The sequence below is a fragment of the Mastacembelus armatus genome, chromosome 14, assembly GCF_900324485.2.
Source record: "Mastacembelus armatus chromosome 14, fMasArm1.2, whole genome shotgun sequence".
In the NCBI taxonomy this organism is placed as follows: domain Eukaryota; kingdom Metazoa; phylum Chordata; class Actinopteri; order Synbranchiformes; family Mastacembelidae; genus Mastacembelus; species Mastacembelus armatus.
The window spans coordinates 17,911,960-17,930,009 of NC_046646.1; the positions used below are offsets into that span (position 1 = coordinate 17,911,960).

The window sequence follows — 18,050 nt, forward strand, 5'->3', positions numbered from 1 at the left end:
GACAGTATTGTTGTCGATTTGAATGGAGAAGGTGCCGGTTTTAGAAAGTGTGGATCTGGTGCCCACGAGGAGAATTTCAGTTTTTTTGGGGTTGAGTTTCAAAACGTTATGGGTGAACCAGGATCTGATATTATGTAAGCAGGTAAGGAAGGAGGGAGGGAGGCGAGACGGGGGAGGGTGGAGCAGCAGAGAGGTAGAGCTGGGTGTTGTCTGTGTAACAATGGAAATTGATGTTATGTTGCCTAAAGATGTTACCAAAAGGAAGGAGATAGATAATGAAGAGGAGGGTCCCCAGGACAGAGCCCTGAGGCATGCCACAACTGACAGTAGAGGGCTGGGAGTGGAAGTTCTGGAGGTGGACGGACTAGGTGCGGTCAGAAAGGTAGGAGGTGAACCATTCGAGGACCAAACAGGCTATGCCGACGGAGGCATGGCGATGGAGGAGAATATTGTGAAAGACGGTGTCGAAAGCTGCAGTTAGGTCAAGGAGAATGAGAATAGAGACGAGGCCGGAGTCTGCTGCTAATGGGTGGTCGTTCGTGATTTTGACCAGGGCAGTTTCAATACTGTGAAGTTGGCGGAAACCACATTGAAAGTGTTTGAATAGGCTATTGGCGGAAAGGTGGGCATGGACCTGGTGGTGTACAACTTTTTCGAGAATTTTGGAGAGGAACGGGAGATTGGAGATAGGGCGGAAGTTGTTGGGGTCGGCAGGGTCGAGTCCAAGTTTTTTTAGAATGGTGTGATGATGGCTGTCTTGAGGGATGGGGCGTATGATGCCAGAATTGAGGGAAGTAAGAATAATGTGGGTAAGATGAGGAAGGAGAGACAGAGCTTGACGAGGTTGGTTGGTAGAGGGTCAAGTTTGCAGGTTGAGGGTTTGGATTTGAGGATCAGGGAAGAGATAACAGTGGTGGGTGGAATGATAAAATTTGAGAGCAGGGAAGATATTCGTAGACAGGGTAGGGTACAGTGGAAACAGTTTGCAGTGTCACAGATGGGGGGAAATTGCTGGTGTGTATTTTCGATTTTTGATGAGAGGTGGTGGAGAGTGAGGAGCAGCAGGCTAAATCGAGGGTGTGGCCTAGGGAATGTGCGAGGGAGGTGATGTATTGTTGGAGCCCAAAGCCTTCCAGACAGGAAATGAAGTCCTTTGTTGTGGTGGTGTTGGGATTGTCGAAGTGGATGTTAAAATCACCAAGAAGAATTATGTTGGGTGATTGAGGTTAGCTAAGAGGTCTGACAGCTCGTCCAGGAAGGGCGATAGATAGTGACCAAGAAGGTTGGTGTGTGGCCGTGAATATGTGCTGTGAGAGCTTCGAAAGACTGGAAGGTGACAGTGGGGTGGATGGATATTTTGTATTTAAGGTTGAACAATAATGCGAGGCCGTCACCACGTCCCAAGAGGTGTGGATGGGTGAGATATGTAAAACAAGGAGGATAGACTGATTATATTCAGCGAAATTGTTGGGCTGCTGGCAGGTTTCAGTTATGCACAAGATGTCGAGGTTGTGTTTAAGGATAATGTCAAAGATGAAGGATGCTTTTTGAGAGAGGGAGCGAACGTTAAGTAGCCCAAAACGAGTGTTATGGAGAGGTGTAGAGTCCATGTTTGTGGGGAGGTTATCTAGCACAGAGTGGTTGATCAGGCGTATACCTGATTTCCTCGACCGAGGTCGGGAGGATGACCAGATGGAGGGGATTGGTTGAATGGAGTCTGGTAGTCAGTCGTGTGGGACAGAATGTAAGTTTGTCCAGTGTTAGCGTGCGGGGTACAGTGAACTGCATGTTGAATGTTGGTAGAAAGCATATGGCAGCCCAGGTGGTTAGGATGCAGGCCATCTCCTGCAAAGAATTTGGGCCAGTTCCAGAAGAGGTTGAAGTTGTCGATAAATTGGAGATTGTTGGAGAGGGAGACAGACTTGAGCCAGGTGTTGAGGCTGAGGATTCTACTGAAGCAGCTGGAGCTTCTTACAAGCGTGGGGATGGGACCGGAAATGAAAATAGGCTTACCAAAGGTGCTTAGGAGGTTGAGGAGCGAGATAAAATCCTTTTTAGTCAGTTAGGATCGGTGGAATGACGTGTTACATGTTCCATGCCCATGAGTGTGCCTGAGCACTGCCTCGGGAAGAATCCTACGGCGCACAGATGTAGTAGCTGAGTGGGTTGGAGATATTTTCCGCCAGGGCACCGGGCTCCGCGAGGAGCACTCGGACTAAGGCGGGGACGGCGGGTGTCGTCAGAGGGGATCAAGAGCGGGTGACAGCGTTGAACGTCTTCGGTGGGTGACGGGGGTTGTTGAGATACCGGGGATCGATCCGGTACCTGATTAGCGGATGAAACAGTATGTAGGTCCGGAGTGGCACAGGACAGAGATGCGAATCAATTGTAGAGGTCTAGGGAAGGACGCGGAGACCCGTGGTGATGACTTTTCCGCCCACGGACCACAACCTCGGTCCAGGAGGACCGATGACATGGTGTTGAAGCGAAGGAGGGTCGTGGACAGATTGATGGGGCCCATGGGGCAGTGTCCTGGGGAGTGAAGGTAAGTGAGGAGATCTTCCTCGATTGTTCGAGGGCAACGTCCATGAAGCTGATTAGTATAGAGTCTTTCTGTTGTAGATCGTGGGAGAGGTGGCGTATTTCTTGCTTTAATTTAGTGATTTCATTGTTTACTAGTCATAGTAGTACATTAGAATTGTCCGAGTTGGTATTGTCAGGTAATGTTGGTGTTGAGGGCGTTGTAGGTGCCTCGCTGGTTGTGTCGATCGCCATCTTGTGTCGCCATCTTGTGTCGCCGTCTTGTGTCGCTGTCTTGTGAAAAACATGTTGTAAACCACTTCACACACAGAATAACATAATTCTGATTTGTAATGTCTTTTATTAATAAGTAACTTTTTAATAGTAAGTATCAGAGTTTTAGTTGTACAATGGTGGTTATGACGTATTTTGTCTTCAGTGGTTTCTGGTTGAAGACTATTCATACCTTCTTACAGAACGAAAAATGACAGTATATTTTTTGTTCTTGTTATCTGTCACAGTGTCTTCAATGTCAGTCTTTTGTGTCTGAAAATAAAGCAAAAGCAAGAAGACATGAAAATGTGTAATAGAGGGGAGATTTTCTTCAATCTAAATCTCAAATCCTATCAAATATTCATGTCTCTCAGAAGAGGACAATGGTTTAAATTGAATAGTTTTTACACTGTGCCATAAATAATTATTCTGTATTCCACTGACAATTGTAACAGCTGAATCAGAGCTGATTGTATTGAACCACATATTGATGAAAGATACTATGAGGAAGTTTCATATAGAATATATTAGTATATGATTCCTAATCATGTGATGCAGCTTCCTGCCTTTCTGCTGTCTCTCAATGACAGAAGAAAAGCATAAATGATGAGGCTCTTACAGTACAGCTCATTTTAGGGAACTGCACACTTGATAGTATCTGAGGTGAGTTTGGTTAGAACAGTTTCCATCAGTCAGCTGTGTTATGTCTTATTATAAATTGTATTTTCTCTTTTTACATCTACTCAAAGTGATAATGGTCCCAAAAGTGAGAGCTGCTACCATATCTAATGTCACATTTGTTCGTCCTGCAAAATTTTATTTCAGTGGATTTTCCAACATCCCTCATATTACATATTTTTTAATCTTCTTGTGTTTTGCCTATATCATGACTGTTGCTGGGAATGTCTTCCTAATGTCAGTGATTTACCTGGTCAAGACTCTTCATAGTCCTAAATACATGATTGTGTTCAACCTGGCTTTAGCAGATTTGTGTGGGAGCACTGCTGCCATCCCAAAAATCTTAGACACATTTTTGTTTGACAGGACCGACATTGTCTTTGAGGATTGTTTAAGTTACATGTTTTTTGCCTATTTCTTTATAGACGTGCAGTCATGGACACTTGTCATTATGGCATATGACAGATTTATAGCAATTTGCTTCCCTTTAAGGTACCATAGTATTGTGACTAAACTGGCTATTGCTGCAATGCTGCTGTTAGTGTGGATTGTTTTATTGAGTATATCAGCATGCATCGTTGGGCTATTTGATCGTCATTCTTTCTGTGGCTCTTTGGTGATACAAGGCTTTGACTGTGATATGAGATTAATATTGGACCTGGCCTGTGGTGACACATCTTTAATTTCAAATATTGCTTATGTTAGCTTTGTTTTAAATCCCTGTTTACCTCCTATATTGATAATATTGACATATGTTTGCATTGTCATAGCACTGAGCAGGATTGCATCACGAAAGGAAAGACTAAAAGCTGCGAAAACCTGCACTTCTCATCTGATTCTAGTGGCTATTTACTTTTCTCCCATTTTGTACATTAACTTCGCAAATTTGGACGACACTGATCGTGATGCCAAGATCATAAGCATGACTTTACCAAGCATCGTACCACCTTTACTCAATCCTATTTTATACTCTTTAAAGACAGAAGAAGTGCTGAACTGTATCAAAAGACTTTGTAACAATATGCTGAGTAACATAAGTATGTCCAAAAAGGTATTCACTGCTATGCTGACAAAGTGGAAAGTGTTAAAATAGCATACAAAGGTTTAGAATGTTTTACTATTGATTTCTTACTAGCCAGTTGCAGTCATGATGTGGTGTTTTGTCATTAATTGTATTTTTCTGCTGCAGTAGCCATGTATTTATCTGTTGTGCAAAATGAAATCAAACATGAATCTGTTAAGTCTGCACTGCTTAAGATATCACATATTTCAGAAAAATTCATTTTTACCTTCTCATCATTCACTGTTGTTTAACAATACTTCAACACCAGAGATATACATATATAAAATATATGAAATATATTTAAACATATGTGGTCAACATTTAGAAATTGGTTTTGAGGCATTTTGCCTTTATTTCAGTTGGATATTGACAGGATGCTATGAAATGCCTCCATGTGCATCTTCCATGTGCATTAACACCTAAATGACACTCCATGACAACAGTCAGCACAGGAAATAAGGCCATAGTTGAATAATAGCTCCACCGTTTTACTGTGAAGAAAGCTGCAAGTGGGAACAAAATATCCAATGAAAAACCACAGTATATTAGGGCTCTGTAGCTGTAGCTGAATTTACCAAGTGCAGGAAGGTAAATCAATAAAAGTTTTTCTCAGCCTATAAAGATTTAATTGATTTCTAGTCCTTTCTGGTTTCAGAAATGATTGACAGTGGAAGAACTGAATTAAATTTCAGATTCAGCATTTTTGATATTAGAACTACATTGATTCCTCATTTCCTGAGGAATTGCCCGTCTTTCTTGCCTTAACCCCAGGCCTTTATTTCTCCCCCTTTCTGAATCCACACAGTTGTGCAAATGTAAACACCAACTTGTAAAGTGATTGCCTGTACACCCTGTCAAATCAATTTGTTTGTCAACAAAGCTTTTCCTTGATTTTCTTGATTGATTGGTGTCGCTGTAATTCTGTGGACTCCAGATGTTTTAGAAGTCATTGTGAGCCATTCTCTTTCTGGAAAACCTTAATGTTAAGTAGACTCATTAATGTTTTTCTCTTCATATGCTAAATATACTGAACATATTTGGTTAAATCTTTTTAATGTACTTATTGCTTTCAGACTGTAGTCATGTTTCTTTTAACCTTCAAATTGAAACTGCAAATCAGGAAAAAAAACATTTTTTCAGAAAAAAGTTTTTGCGCTTATATGAGGTGGTATTTGAGGTGTAATGAAGAGGGTATATTTTGCAAAACTGCAATAAAAACACTGTTTTCGCATTAAAAGAGTCACGTGATCACCAAAAACAGCAAAGAGGAAGAAGGAGGCAGAAAAGGAAGAAGTAGTAGAAGTAGAAAAATGGAGGAAATGCAACGTTTTAGTTGCATAACATGACTTAATGGAAACACTGTCATGTCAATATTGTGTTTTATCAACATTTGGAAAATAGCAAAGTTTTGTAGAAATTTGTAATGGAAATGCAGTTAGTGAGTGTTTGCAATACATTTCTACTTTAAAAAATTTAAATCACTTCAAATTTTCTATTTTTCAAAAGAATGTACAATGAATGAAAGACATTTGAAAAATTGTATAATTGTGTATAAAAAGGTCAAATTAAATTGTTTAGTCAGAATAGGGTTGAGTTAGGCAAATAGTTGGATTTTATAATTATATTTTAGGATTACATAAGTTACAATAAATAAATAAAATTAATTTGTCTATGCGTGTTGCTGTTTAAGCAGCTCTCTTTACTTTGTGCAATTAATCTGCGACAGAATGTTTGATGCTATTGTGAAGAAAAGAAATTTAACCCTGCTATTAGACCTGTAATGTACCCATTAGCTGCCTGTGCCATAGGAAGTTAGCAAGCTGCACCAGAAAGTGCATTTGATAAAGGTCTGTGGGGTTGGCTCTTATAGTAGATACTCTCTTTAATGATTGATGGCCATTATAGAGTCCAACAGGAAGAAAGCCTGTGTTTTTATGTCCACTGTAGACTAAGACAGAGACAGACAGAAAAGAAAACTGTACTGGAATGTGTTCCCAGGCAACAGGGTCACTTCACCCCTGAAATATTTAAGGATTCATTATTATACTGAAATAAAACCTCTCGTTATAGTTCTGTTTTTGGTCTGTACTGAATCTTGAGAGATATATCTGTCTCTTTAGCTGCTAAATGTAGTACTACTGTGGTAGTATTTGACTGTGTCTGTCTGTTTAGTTCTGACATGTAGTGTCCTGTAGGTTTTCAGAGCTTTTTCTCTGAAACTGATGCTATGAGAGCAGTGCGAGTGAGCTGAGACAGCAAAGTTGCAGGTTCGACAGCTAAACAATGAGCTGAAACTAAATATAAAGCTCTGTAAAGCTGAGCTGCAGATTGAGATGGTACTTTTCATTATTTCATGTGTGCATATTAAACATTTACAATCACCATATGACTGACTATGCTGGAAATACATTTAATGCATCCAGTAATATCTGTCATACACAGTTCTAACTTAGCTTGTTTTTGTTTGTGGCAGATTAACCTGCGGCTTTTTTTATTCAGTGGGAAGACAAAAGAATTCCTCTTCTCCCCCAACGACTCGGCAGCAGACATTGCCAAGCACGTGTACGCCAACTGGCCGATGGGTGAGTATTCCCACTCAGATAACTCAGCGATTGTCCCTTCCTTGAATAGTAGCTGCAGTTACAGAAGCGTTTCTACTCACATGGTGAAGGTTTGTAAAAGTCCCTCTGTCCCTGTGATAAATAAAATCGCTTTTGAGGCGCATTCAGCTCCTTGATTTGGTGTTAGGAGCTATCTCACCCTTGTGACAAGTGATGGAAGAAAGATTGAGATCTTTCACATAAGTAGAGAATGTAAAACTAAAAATACACCATTACATTAAAAATCCTTCATTCAGCTATAGAATATAAAAGTGTCTTAGTATAAGCAGAAGAATGTACTTGAATAATCAGAAGTCAAACTAATGATGCAGACTGATTCTACATCTGACATTGGCTAATTTTAGCACCTTTGTACATAGTTGGATTGTTCCATCTATAATGCCACATTTTAACTAAAAAAGCTGTGAAACAAATAAAGTGGAGAAAAAGTGCAATGTACTTAGTTACAGTTCACAGTGCTGCATTCAATGTAGAGTCTATGGAACTGTGTGTCAAGGGCAGTTTTTACTTAATAACTATCATAATATTTCCTTGATGTCATTATGTTGCACTATTCACTGAAACATTCAGAAATACGTAACAGCAAAATGTCTGGTCATTCCATTGTTCAGAGGGTCGGAAACAGAATGTCATGTAAATCCTATAAATCATCCAGCCATTAGCTATACCATTTATTCTGCAGAGCATTGCAGGGGGAATGGACCCATATTCTCATATTCTGCACATAAAAAATTTAGACCCATATGTGTTATATAGTAATAAATCACATTATTGCATTAGCACTCTTGGAGCATGTGTGCATAAACCATAATTGGTAATAGTTTTGCTACTAACACACATGAAAACCAGATGATCTCACTTTGTCTTGGCTATGTTTTTATAACAATGATAGAGGCAGCTGTGGAGCTATCCTGTGTTTACAGACTGCTGCTACACTAGTGATTGAATTCATTCAATACTGCTAACCTTAAACCATCTTCAGATGTGAACCAACTGTACCCTTTCCACTGTGCAGTGCATATTGTCCAGTTTAGGAGAAGCCCACGCTGTATAGAAAATTAGAAATGATGTTGATTGACTCAGATTCTTCTCAGCAAGACGGGTTTTCCTTTCAGTCCTGTCAGTTTTGGAAGCACCCTGCTTTCCTCCCAGAAAACAGATCTGAACCCTGTGAGACCCGGAGCAGGCACTCATTCAGCACCAACACCCTACGCTTAGTTGGAGACAAACATCTGGTGACCAGACTCTGCTGCTGCGCAACTCCCTCACTGTTTTCTCTTTCATTTAATGCCGTCACTTTTGTCTTCAGCTCTTCCCAAGCCACACCTTAGGTTCTTTGTCACATTCTGTAGAGCATCCCACAAAACCCGCATATTATACATTCTGCATATCATGATCTAAAATAATGGCCCTAAATGTCTTAAAATATCTTTGGAGTGGTTGTTGGTCACTTTTTCCATGATGCAATGACAGATTTCTTTTCACCATGCTGTATGTCTTACATTGACATAAAACAGAAGTGGTTTGTCATCATCTTTGCTCTGCTGAGCATAGTCAGAACCCATTAACAATTAAATTCCTTGTGTCCTTTTTAAAATTGTAATCTAGAGTCTGGGAACCTTCATTATTGGTGTTTAGACAGAAACTGGCTTTATTTATTGTTCTTAAAACCTAAAAGTTGTGATATGTTGTTATTTAAGCTTTATATATTCATTGTATGTTCTATTTATGATGATCTTTTATTGGAAATTACCATTTTTGTTTCAGACTGGGAGGAAGAGCAGGTCAGCAGTCCTAACATACTGAGGCTGATTTACCAGGGACGTTTTCTACATCGCAACGTAACACTAGGAGGTGAGAAAACCCATATAGACATGCACACAAAATCACAGCAGTGTGTCACCGGAAAGTTCTTTGCTGTTCTCATCTTTTTCCTGAGCTGTGGAACAGAGGTACCTCAGTGCTCTGGACAAGCCTGCTTTGATGGAGAAAGGGAGGAGAGAGGAAATACAGAAAAAGAGGGGAAAGAGGCTGGATAGAAAAGGGGTAAGACTGGCATTAGAGTAGACCTCAGGCAGCATAAAGAAGAAACAGAAAGGGAGGGTGTGTGTGGAAATGAATATCATAAGTGTAAAGAAAAAGACATATTTTCTTTTTAAGCCGCTCACTTCACTTCTCCCTGGCTTCTAGGCTTGTTGTCCCATTTAACCCAATTCTGATTTGACTGCTGTAGTTTAGTAGAAGTAGAGTAGAAGTAGTTTAGTGGAGTAACAGTTACAGTATAGCAAGTAATATATCAACTGCAGTTTAGAGTGAATATTAAGGTGTACGTGTAGGTTTTTTAAGTTGAATAGGACAGTAGGACCAGTGCTGCTTGTTGTACTACTAAGCGTACAATAGATGGAGCAGAATGAAACTTCGTGCAGATCTTCATGCACATACTGATAGCCATTAGTTTTGCTATAAATTAATGTTGACAGTTGGACATGACGTGGCAATATGGTAAAAAACTATTTAGAAACATGAAAAATCACTGATGCTCAAAGAAATACATATCACCTTTTTATTTGATTCATTACCTGGCTATTCCCTACTATTTCCAGTGTAGCGGCATTTGTACTCTACTGTTTCAACAAGCAGTTGAAAAGTCAGCTGATATTGATGTTGAATGACTTAAAGAGAGATGTACTGTATCTAACTGAATAACCTCTAATTCTCCTGTCTCTGTCTCTCTCTCTCCCTCTCCCTCCCGTTAGCTCTCAAACTGCCCTTGGGGAAGACCACAGTGATGCATTTAGTTGCCAGAGAGACTTTGCCTGAGCCAAATTCCCAAGGTAACCGACTCCCCGTCTCCCTTACTTCCTTTCAGAAGTCCTTTCACACACTGAAGAACTTTAAACATTCTGCTTCCAGCCATTATTTATCTCTAAACATGCCTTCTGTTTTAGGAACTGGTGTAAATAATTGCTATCCTTCAGTGAATCCCCAAGATACAGCACATCATGTAGACTATACTGTACAGTTAATATAAATCTTATTATGTGACAGTTCTCCTTGTTGTGACTGTGCAGAAGGAGGAGATGTATGGAGAAGCTAAGCTGTGGAATTATGCCTAACAAAAAGTTCACATTATAGGCTTATTCCGGTCTGGACAGTAGGGACGTGTCTTTAGCAGTGTCAAGATATTGCTGAATTATGATCTCAATTATGATCTTGCCATTTTAACTCCAGTGTTATCCTTCAGGTCTGTGCAACACTGCCGGGTTTGTGCATTTCGTGCAAAATGTTTGTTTTCATGAAGAATATTTGGAATTTGGGGGATACTCAACCAGGACTTGACAACCCTTAATTTCAAACCGTGTTATGGATTATTGATTACCTGCACACAGGAGCAAAGTCTCATAGATGAGGTCTAATGTCTGTATGTTAATGAGATGAATAAAAAAAATGCAGTAAGTTTGTTACATGATCTGGAATATAATTTCAAACAAGATTATGGGTCTGCCACCTGTGTTTACAGGTGTGCATATGGAAGAGAAAAGAGAGCTGGAACTGAAGTGCATATACGCAACAGTTTATTTTGGCCATCAGGCATACATCACTAAACCTATGCCCTTGGTTCAGATAAACAGTTCACTGGTTGCTCAAAGTTATAGTTAGTTATTGATTTTCTTTGGTAGGATTAATCACTACAGTAATCACTAGCCCAGAAAAAGAACAGTACCTTATGGAAGAATAATTACAAGGCAAAGTTCCCTTACTTCCCTTCACATTTCTCACTTCATATGATTGTCAAACAGAGCTACATATTTCCTTTTTGTCAGTTGTAAGGAAACCACATTTTCATGGTGTGACTTGTTGGACTGAATCATAAGTCTTAATTCTGAGATTACCATCTGGTGGTAAATATTTTAGCATTCGGTCTTTGCTTATATAAAACTCTGTAAGTTAAACTAGACTGAATGGAAAATAAAGTGGGCCTTTATTGAGATAATGTAAAAATGCATATGCAGTAAGCCATTTAAATTTTAAAATGGTTTTGTGTACATGTCGTGTTTGAAGCTGCTTTCTGTAGAGAGCGCTGTGCACAGTGAAATGCCTGAACATTAAATCTTAAACCTCTTTGCAGTTGAAAAACTACAAAACTGCATCACAGCCAACACCTGGTAAACAGCTGTGCACTATCATCAACTACATCAGCATTTAAAATACGTGATTTCAGAGAAAATAGCGATGACAGAAAGTTCTTAACTTCACTGCAGTACAACCTGCTTAGGCTGCACATGCAGCTGGTTTCTCTGCAGAGTTGTTTTTTTTTGTTTTGTAAGACAAGGGATTTAATATGTAATTGTGTTTTAGTAACATCTTAAACTGGATATAGTGGCTTAATTCTGTAGACCAGTCTACAATTTGTGAAACTGGCCTTTAATTTTAAAATAAAAGTTTTGAAATTCTATTTTGCTGGGTGTAGAAACATTGGTTGTCATGATGATGATGTTTGTGTGCTTATGTGTGTGTTCCCAGGTCAGAGGAACAGAGAGAAGACTGGGGAGAGTAACTGCTGTGTCATTCTGTAAATACACACCTCCACCACCAGCCCTCCATCCTTCTCATCTGTTCTCGCCCTCAACGTCCTGGACCTAATGAGCTTGTCCCCTGTCCTGGAGCCTGCCCATAATGCACATATGTATACAGATACACACACACAAACACACACTCTCTCTTATGTTTTTTTTTCTTTCCGCACTGGTGTACACACTCACACATACATAGGAAGACAGCAGGCTTAGGCTGATCCAGGACACAGAATGCAGAGCAGGAAATTGATTATCAATAGTTGATTCCTTTGTTGTACTTGATTTTTTGTCATTACTGAAAATTAGGGGAAGGAGCTGGATTTGCATGTGTTTTTCCTTTGTTTCCTGCACACTTTTGTAAGCCTTCAGTCACACACACACACATGCACACAAATACAACAGACATACATGCATTATCTTCAGCTGGTCTGGTAAAAAGTCACTTTATAACTGGCTTCTCATTCTAGCTGGTTGTCATAGTAATGCAGTGCCCAAGCTTGTGCGTGTGGCCTTGTTTTTTCTTGCAGACGGCTGAGAATTTTAACCACTAACTCACCAACATACGAATACACACGCACGCACGCACACACACACACACACACACACACAAACACACTCACAATGACGCCCTTTCCAAACATCCAACCATATGTGCTTGTGTGATCTCCATCAGTGCAGCAGATAAAGTTTAGATGTGCCTGAACACAGAACTCAGACCAGGACGCGCACATATACACACACCTGTGTCCTTCCTACTGCCCTCCTCTGCCTGTGACCTCTAGGGCCACATGCAGAGAATTTTTCCTTTTCTTGTCTGCAGAGTGCTGTGTAGACCAACACATCCGACTCTTTCAGTTGTCATATTTTAGCCAAAACAAAATCTAACAAGCAAACAAATAGACAAACAACCAGTGTTGGTGGTCTTGTTTTGGTTATTTGTTTGTCCATGACATTTGTGACTGTGTTTTGACAGTCCATGCATATTACTGACCGACCAGTGTTGTGATTAATAAAACATCATGTCAGTTTTCTCCCCTCACCGACGTTCCATCCTTCTCTCCAAGGAAAGGCTTGTTGTGCTCCTTTTTCAGCAGTGGTGTGAATGATCTCTCTGACAATGGCTGTCCAAGCAGAGAAATGAATAAAAATGTTATTTGTCTTAATTCGCTTTTTACTCTTTCCTTAATTCTCTCTCTGCATTAAGTCCATTTTGCACAACAGAAACATGTACTCCTTCATCAGATTAAAAAATGTATAAAATGTTTTGTTTTATTTTATATTTTTCCAATGGAAGTAATGTTCCAAACTAAAGTAACATGTAGAATATATTTAATATGAATCTTATATAGATCATGATGACTCTAGACCTTGTTGATATACAGTATATTGGTGTTTAGTCTGATTGTGTAAACGGTTAGCTTCTAGCCAGTTCACGGTCACTCGCTGACAATGTCTTGTGCTTAACAGCAGCAGAACCTCCCTTATCATCGACAGACTGTATTTTTATTTTCTTTCTTCTGTGCTCTTTTCTTACTTTTTTCGTTGGTTTATAATTTAATGTAATCATTTCTTCTTTCTGAGGTTTTTTGCTTTAAAAGAATTGATTTGTAACAGCACTAGGTCTTAAACATATTGTTTATATTGATCAGGGTTCAAAATATGTACAGAGATAAACATTTTCAAACCAATTGTAAATAGCACTAATGCTCCTCCCTCCTCCAAACTTCAAAAATGGAATACATCTGTAAACTAAATAAAGGTTATTGAAGTGCACATCCTTTCGTCATGTTTCACTGCACTTAAATCACAACTCTTCCCATCACTTTCTTTGACAGTCTGCTGCTGGCACTCAGTGCAATCATAGTTACAGTGAGCCACCTGACTTTCAACAGGAATTGCTGAATCAGATGGGTCTTTTTTTTTTGTCTTTAGTCAACAACTGCCTGGAAGTAGAAATACTATTGTGAAGTATTTCTGTAGAAATTCTATGTATAATATAATTATGTGCAATGTTTCACGTTACACACATAAAAGTACAGTACTGCTACAATAGTACACCCATATGATGATATAAAAATACTGGCGTAAAAGTACACAAGTAGAAGTCGTGCAAAGTACAACGTTTTAAAGAGTCACTATGCTGAAAAAACATTTTTAGAGTGTTATATGTAACAAATTATTATTGACATGTTAAAATGTAAGCAGCATTTAATTGCTAATTACTGCTTTATGTACTTTTGGGTATCTGTACTTCCATCCATCCATTCATCTTCTATACCCGCTTTTCCTGGCTCAGGGTCACGGGGATCTGCTGGAGCCTATCCCAGCTCTCTCTCGGGTGGAAGGCAGGGGTACACCCTGGACAGGTCACCAGTCTGTCGCAGGGCCACATATAGACACACAAAGACAGACAACCTCACACACTCACACTCACTCCTACGGGCAATTTTTAGAGTCACCAATCAACCTAACATGCATGTTTTTGGACTGTGGGAGGAAACCGGAGCACCCGGAGTAAACCCACGCAAGCACAGGGAGAACATGCAAACTCCACACAGAAAGGCCGGGATGCGAACCCACGACCTTCTTGCTCTACTCTGAACCTTTAAAAGGTTTTCAATCAGTTTCTCTAAGTCGTCCGTACAGGGTCGAATGAGAAGCTAACTTCAACATCTTGTCACATTTAGTTTAAGCTAACTAGCTTAAGACTAACTTTCTAACCTTAGGTAAATAGTTCACCAGCTAGCTGCTATGCTAAGTTAACTAAAAGTGAGCACTAACGACGTTAAGACTCTCAGCTGTTTTGCTGAGGAATTTATTAATCACCCAAGGGTCGCTCCTCAGGTTTCTAATGGTTGAACTTGTTGACCTTAAGTTACCCCTGTAGTTAACCAGTCAGTCAAAACAAAGTCTCTTGGCCTCAGCCTGCATTTCCTGGCAGAGAAATTAGCTAGAGATTAGCTAGACTAGTTAATGAACCTAAAATAATCTGCCAGTCAGTCACTAATGAATGGTTTTCCTACAGTTATATTCTTATTTGTATATTTGTATTTTCAATAATTTCTCTCTTACATTACTGTAATGCAAGTTTAAGAAAAACACTGAAGGCTGATGCAGAAATAAGAGCCATGTTTTCATGTTTTCACCAAATGACCAAAAAGACAGAGAGAGTGATTTGTGGTTTTTCTACAGTTTGGAGTTGCTCATAATAAATGAAAAGTTTTGAGACATGATCAGATGGACAGCCACCAAATTGTTCTGAGCCCTGCCACAGCTAAGCTCTGCTACAGGTTTCCACTGTGTTGACATTTTTTGCTGCTAGAGCCTTTTTGTAGCATTGCACCTTTATGGGGCAAAACAAGCAAACTGATGACTTCACACTGGGCTTTTTTATTTAATTGGGGATTCACATTTTGACCAGTAGAGGGCAGAAATGTATCAGAACAAAATACTGAAATGTTGAGAGTCAAAGATAAGTTTTTTTTTTAATCTAATTATTATTCATTTAGAGGTATTTAAGTTATAAGACTTATTATGAACAAGATATACTGTGCTTAGATATGTAGGTACAGATGGCAAAAGCCTGCCAATATTTGAAAAATGATTTTGTTTTTACAGCTACATTTTCCCTTTGAAGTTAACTGGTGTCCTTTGAGCTGTAACACTAAGGGCCCTGTGTCAAAAGACAACTTTCATTTAATGTCAATAACTGTGACTGTCACCCAAATGACACTACTTAAAGCAATAACCAATAAGCAAATGATAGCAAATAAGGTGGCATATAGTGGCAAATTCTAAAAGTCTTTCTGTATTTCAAGTTCATCTCAGCAGAAAAGTTAGTATCTTAATAAATAATATACAGCTTAATTAAAGAAATATCAGAGTCCCAGTGTAATAGTGTAAAAGAAACCCCTGTGGTTTAAACTCTTGTACATCTTGCATACAAGTTACAAAAACAAAAGTACTTGAACAATAATAAACTATCTATCTATAAATCTATGTGATAAATATTTTTGTGTGTGTCTGCTCATAGGATGCGGGTGGGTGGGGGGGTAACTTCTTAGGATCAATTAGTCAGTTCGATCATAACAGCTTTAAGGAAGACTGTTGCCTTCTGGGAAACAGGCTGGCATGAGGAGAAAAACAAATCAGGTCTCTCCTGAGAGCAATTGAAAAAGTACAGTGGCATTGTAGTGGGATTCCCCTGGGCCAGCCTGCAGGAGAGTTGGCAAACCTGTTTGTACGTTAAGCCAAAGTAAATTTAAGTGAACTCTATAACCCATGATGCAATCCATGATAACCTTTGGGCTCTCTTTAGTTGTGAAAGTCATGAAATGGGTTCAACCACATTCACTACTCACTACTACAACCTTTTTGTAGTACATAAGTTACTTATTATTGCCAAAATGTAACAAAGCATAACACAATAAAAATGTATCCAAAAAAAAGAAAAATAACATATAAACTTTTTTTTACCTATGAATATTTTCTTACAGTTTTCTCCAAAATCTGGGATGTTTTTCAGGCCTTCTCATTGTTTTTATCATATTCAGTGAATTACTGTAACAGAAACTAACATTGCTAGTGTGTTTTGACTAGTGCAGTTATTGCTGCAGCTACAACAAGCAATAATGTCTCTACAACGTCAGTTACTATGAGCTCTGACATCTTCCTACTATGTGCATTAGGAAAATGCCAGGCATCTACAGCTTGAGTAGAGTGGATTTGCAGAAAGTGGAGTGGATTTAGGCAGATTTGGTCCAACTGCCAACAAGGGAGTAAAGAATAGTTCAGTTAACTTCTTCCTCATGAGAAGTGCAAGAAGCAAACAATCCCAGAGAAGTAGTGAAAAGAAATAAAAACTATGAAACACCTGGTCCCACAAAGTTTTTGGACATGCAGTGTTGTGTAAAAAAAAACAAACAAAAAACATGATTAAATGTATTAACAATTTTTTTTTTTTTTTTTTACTGCCATTGCAGTAATGGCTTATTTCTGAGTATAGTAAATTAAAATTAAAACTTTTTAATTTGAGCTTTAAGTATATTTGCACTTCTGGGTAGTTTTCAGCTTTTTAGGTTTAGGTCAATAGTAAGTTCTTAGTGGGATATTATCCTTTTGGTTTAGTGCCCAAAGGTCATGACAACAAATAAGTTAAACACGTTTTATAAAAGCAATTCTTTAACAATTGCTTCCTTTATTAAACAAATCAACTTAAAAATGAAAGGATACAAACAAAAAGTTTAGCTGCAGCCCTGCTGTGTATGTTAGAGATACCATGATATTGTGATACTATTTGAATTAACAGGTGGTTGATTCCCTCAACAGGGTAATTGTATTTTTTTATTTTTACACAATGTAGTATGGTATAATGAACTCATCCCTGCAGGCCTGAGGCAGTGGCTTTATGCCATCATTTTGCTCTCTTTACTTTCTGAAGACATGTCTCTGTGGGAGAATCTGAACACCTATAATATCCTCAGGGAGTTAATTTCATTAATTTGGCCGCAATACCTTAATAGTAAATCCCAACAGATAATACTTCATATAATAGTTTGGGTTTGTGGCCCTGGAGTTTAAATAGTCTCCTGAGTAGGTTCTGATATAGTTTTATGCACTGCACACACTATGCCAATTGAAATTGATTAGAAATGTTGTGTCTCTGTCAAGAACTGCTAAAAAATGACTTAAGTGTTGAAATTAAACAACTTTGAGAGATTTTTTATATTCTTGCCACTGCATTGATTGATCTTAATTTAATTATCTGTCCAAATATATATAAAGCTTCAGATTATTGTTTTTGCACAGCATTAAAGTAGAGCTAGAATCTAAAAATAAAGTGCCAACCAAATATGTTTACCAACTCACTTGAAGTGATCCATTTGTTAATTAGTTTTGTAAACAGACCTCAGGTGAATTTGGAAAACTAGGTCCAAGTAATGCTGCAGTCCTGACATTGTATGACATTTAAGTAAATTGAAATATGAGAAATAAGCTTAAGATGAGTAATAAAACTCTCATCATGTCTCTGCACCAAATGTGAAGCTAAAGCCACTAGCTGGCTGCCTTAGTTTAGCATAAATATGGGAAACAAGGGTAATCAGCTATCCTAGCTCTGTCTAAAGAAAAAAAAAAAAAACAAGCGGGAAAAAAAAAAAGAAAATGTCTACCAGCATCTGTGAAGCTCATGTTTATCATGCTTAGTGATTGAGTACAAAATCAGCAATTTCTGGTTTTACAGATTATTACATGCTGGAACTGTTTCTTGTTCAGGTAGTTAAATCAATGTACTTCTATAAATCTGATCCTTTCAGGTGC

General features: G+C 38.7%; 1 protein-coding gene across 1 annotated transcript; it reads left to right on the forward strand.

Moving 5' to 3' along the window:
* The first annotated feature begins 1,302 nt into the window (after window positions 1–1,302).
* On the forward strand, window positions 1,303–11,844 carry LOC113143129 (ubiquitin-like protein 3). Its single transcript, XM_026328599.1, has 6 exons — window positions 1,303–1,333; window positions 1,483–1,511; window positions 7,008–7,116; window positions 8,923–9,009; window positions 9,912–9,989; window positions 11,680–11,844. Exons 1-6 carry the CDS (start codon window positions 1,303–1,305, stop codon window positions 11,730–11,732), a joined length of 387 nt encoding a protein of 128 aa, XP_026184384.1. The 3' UTR covers window positions 11,733–11,844.
* The last annotated feature ends 6,206 nt before the right edge of the window (window positions 11,845–18,050 follow it).

Bases quoted from the DNA above. Each gene is read 5' to 3' on its own strand.
- LOC113143129 (XM_026328599.1), top strand. From the start codon at position 1,303: ATGTGCTGTGAGAGCTTCGAAAGACTGGAAG. The intron at 9,010-9,911 runs GTGAGAAAACCC...CCCTCCCGTTAG, and splicing joins TCGCAACGTAACACTAGGAG to CTCTCAAACTGCCCTTGGGG. The intron at 9,990-11,679 runs GTAACCGACTCC...GTGTGTTCCCAG, and splicing joins GCCTGAGCCAAATTCCCAAG to GTCAGAGGAACAGAGAGAAG.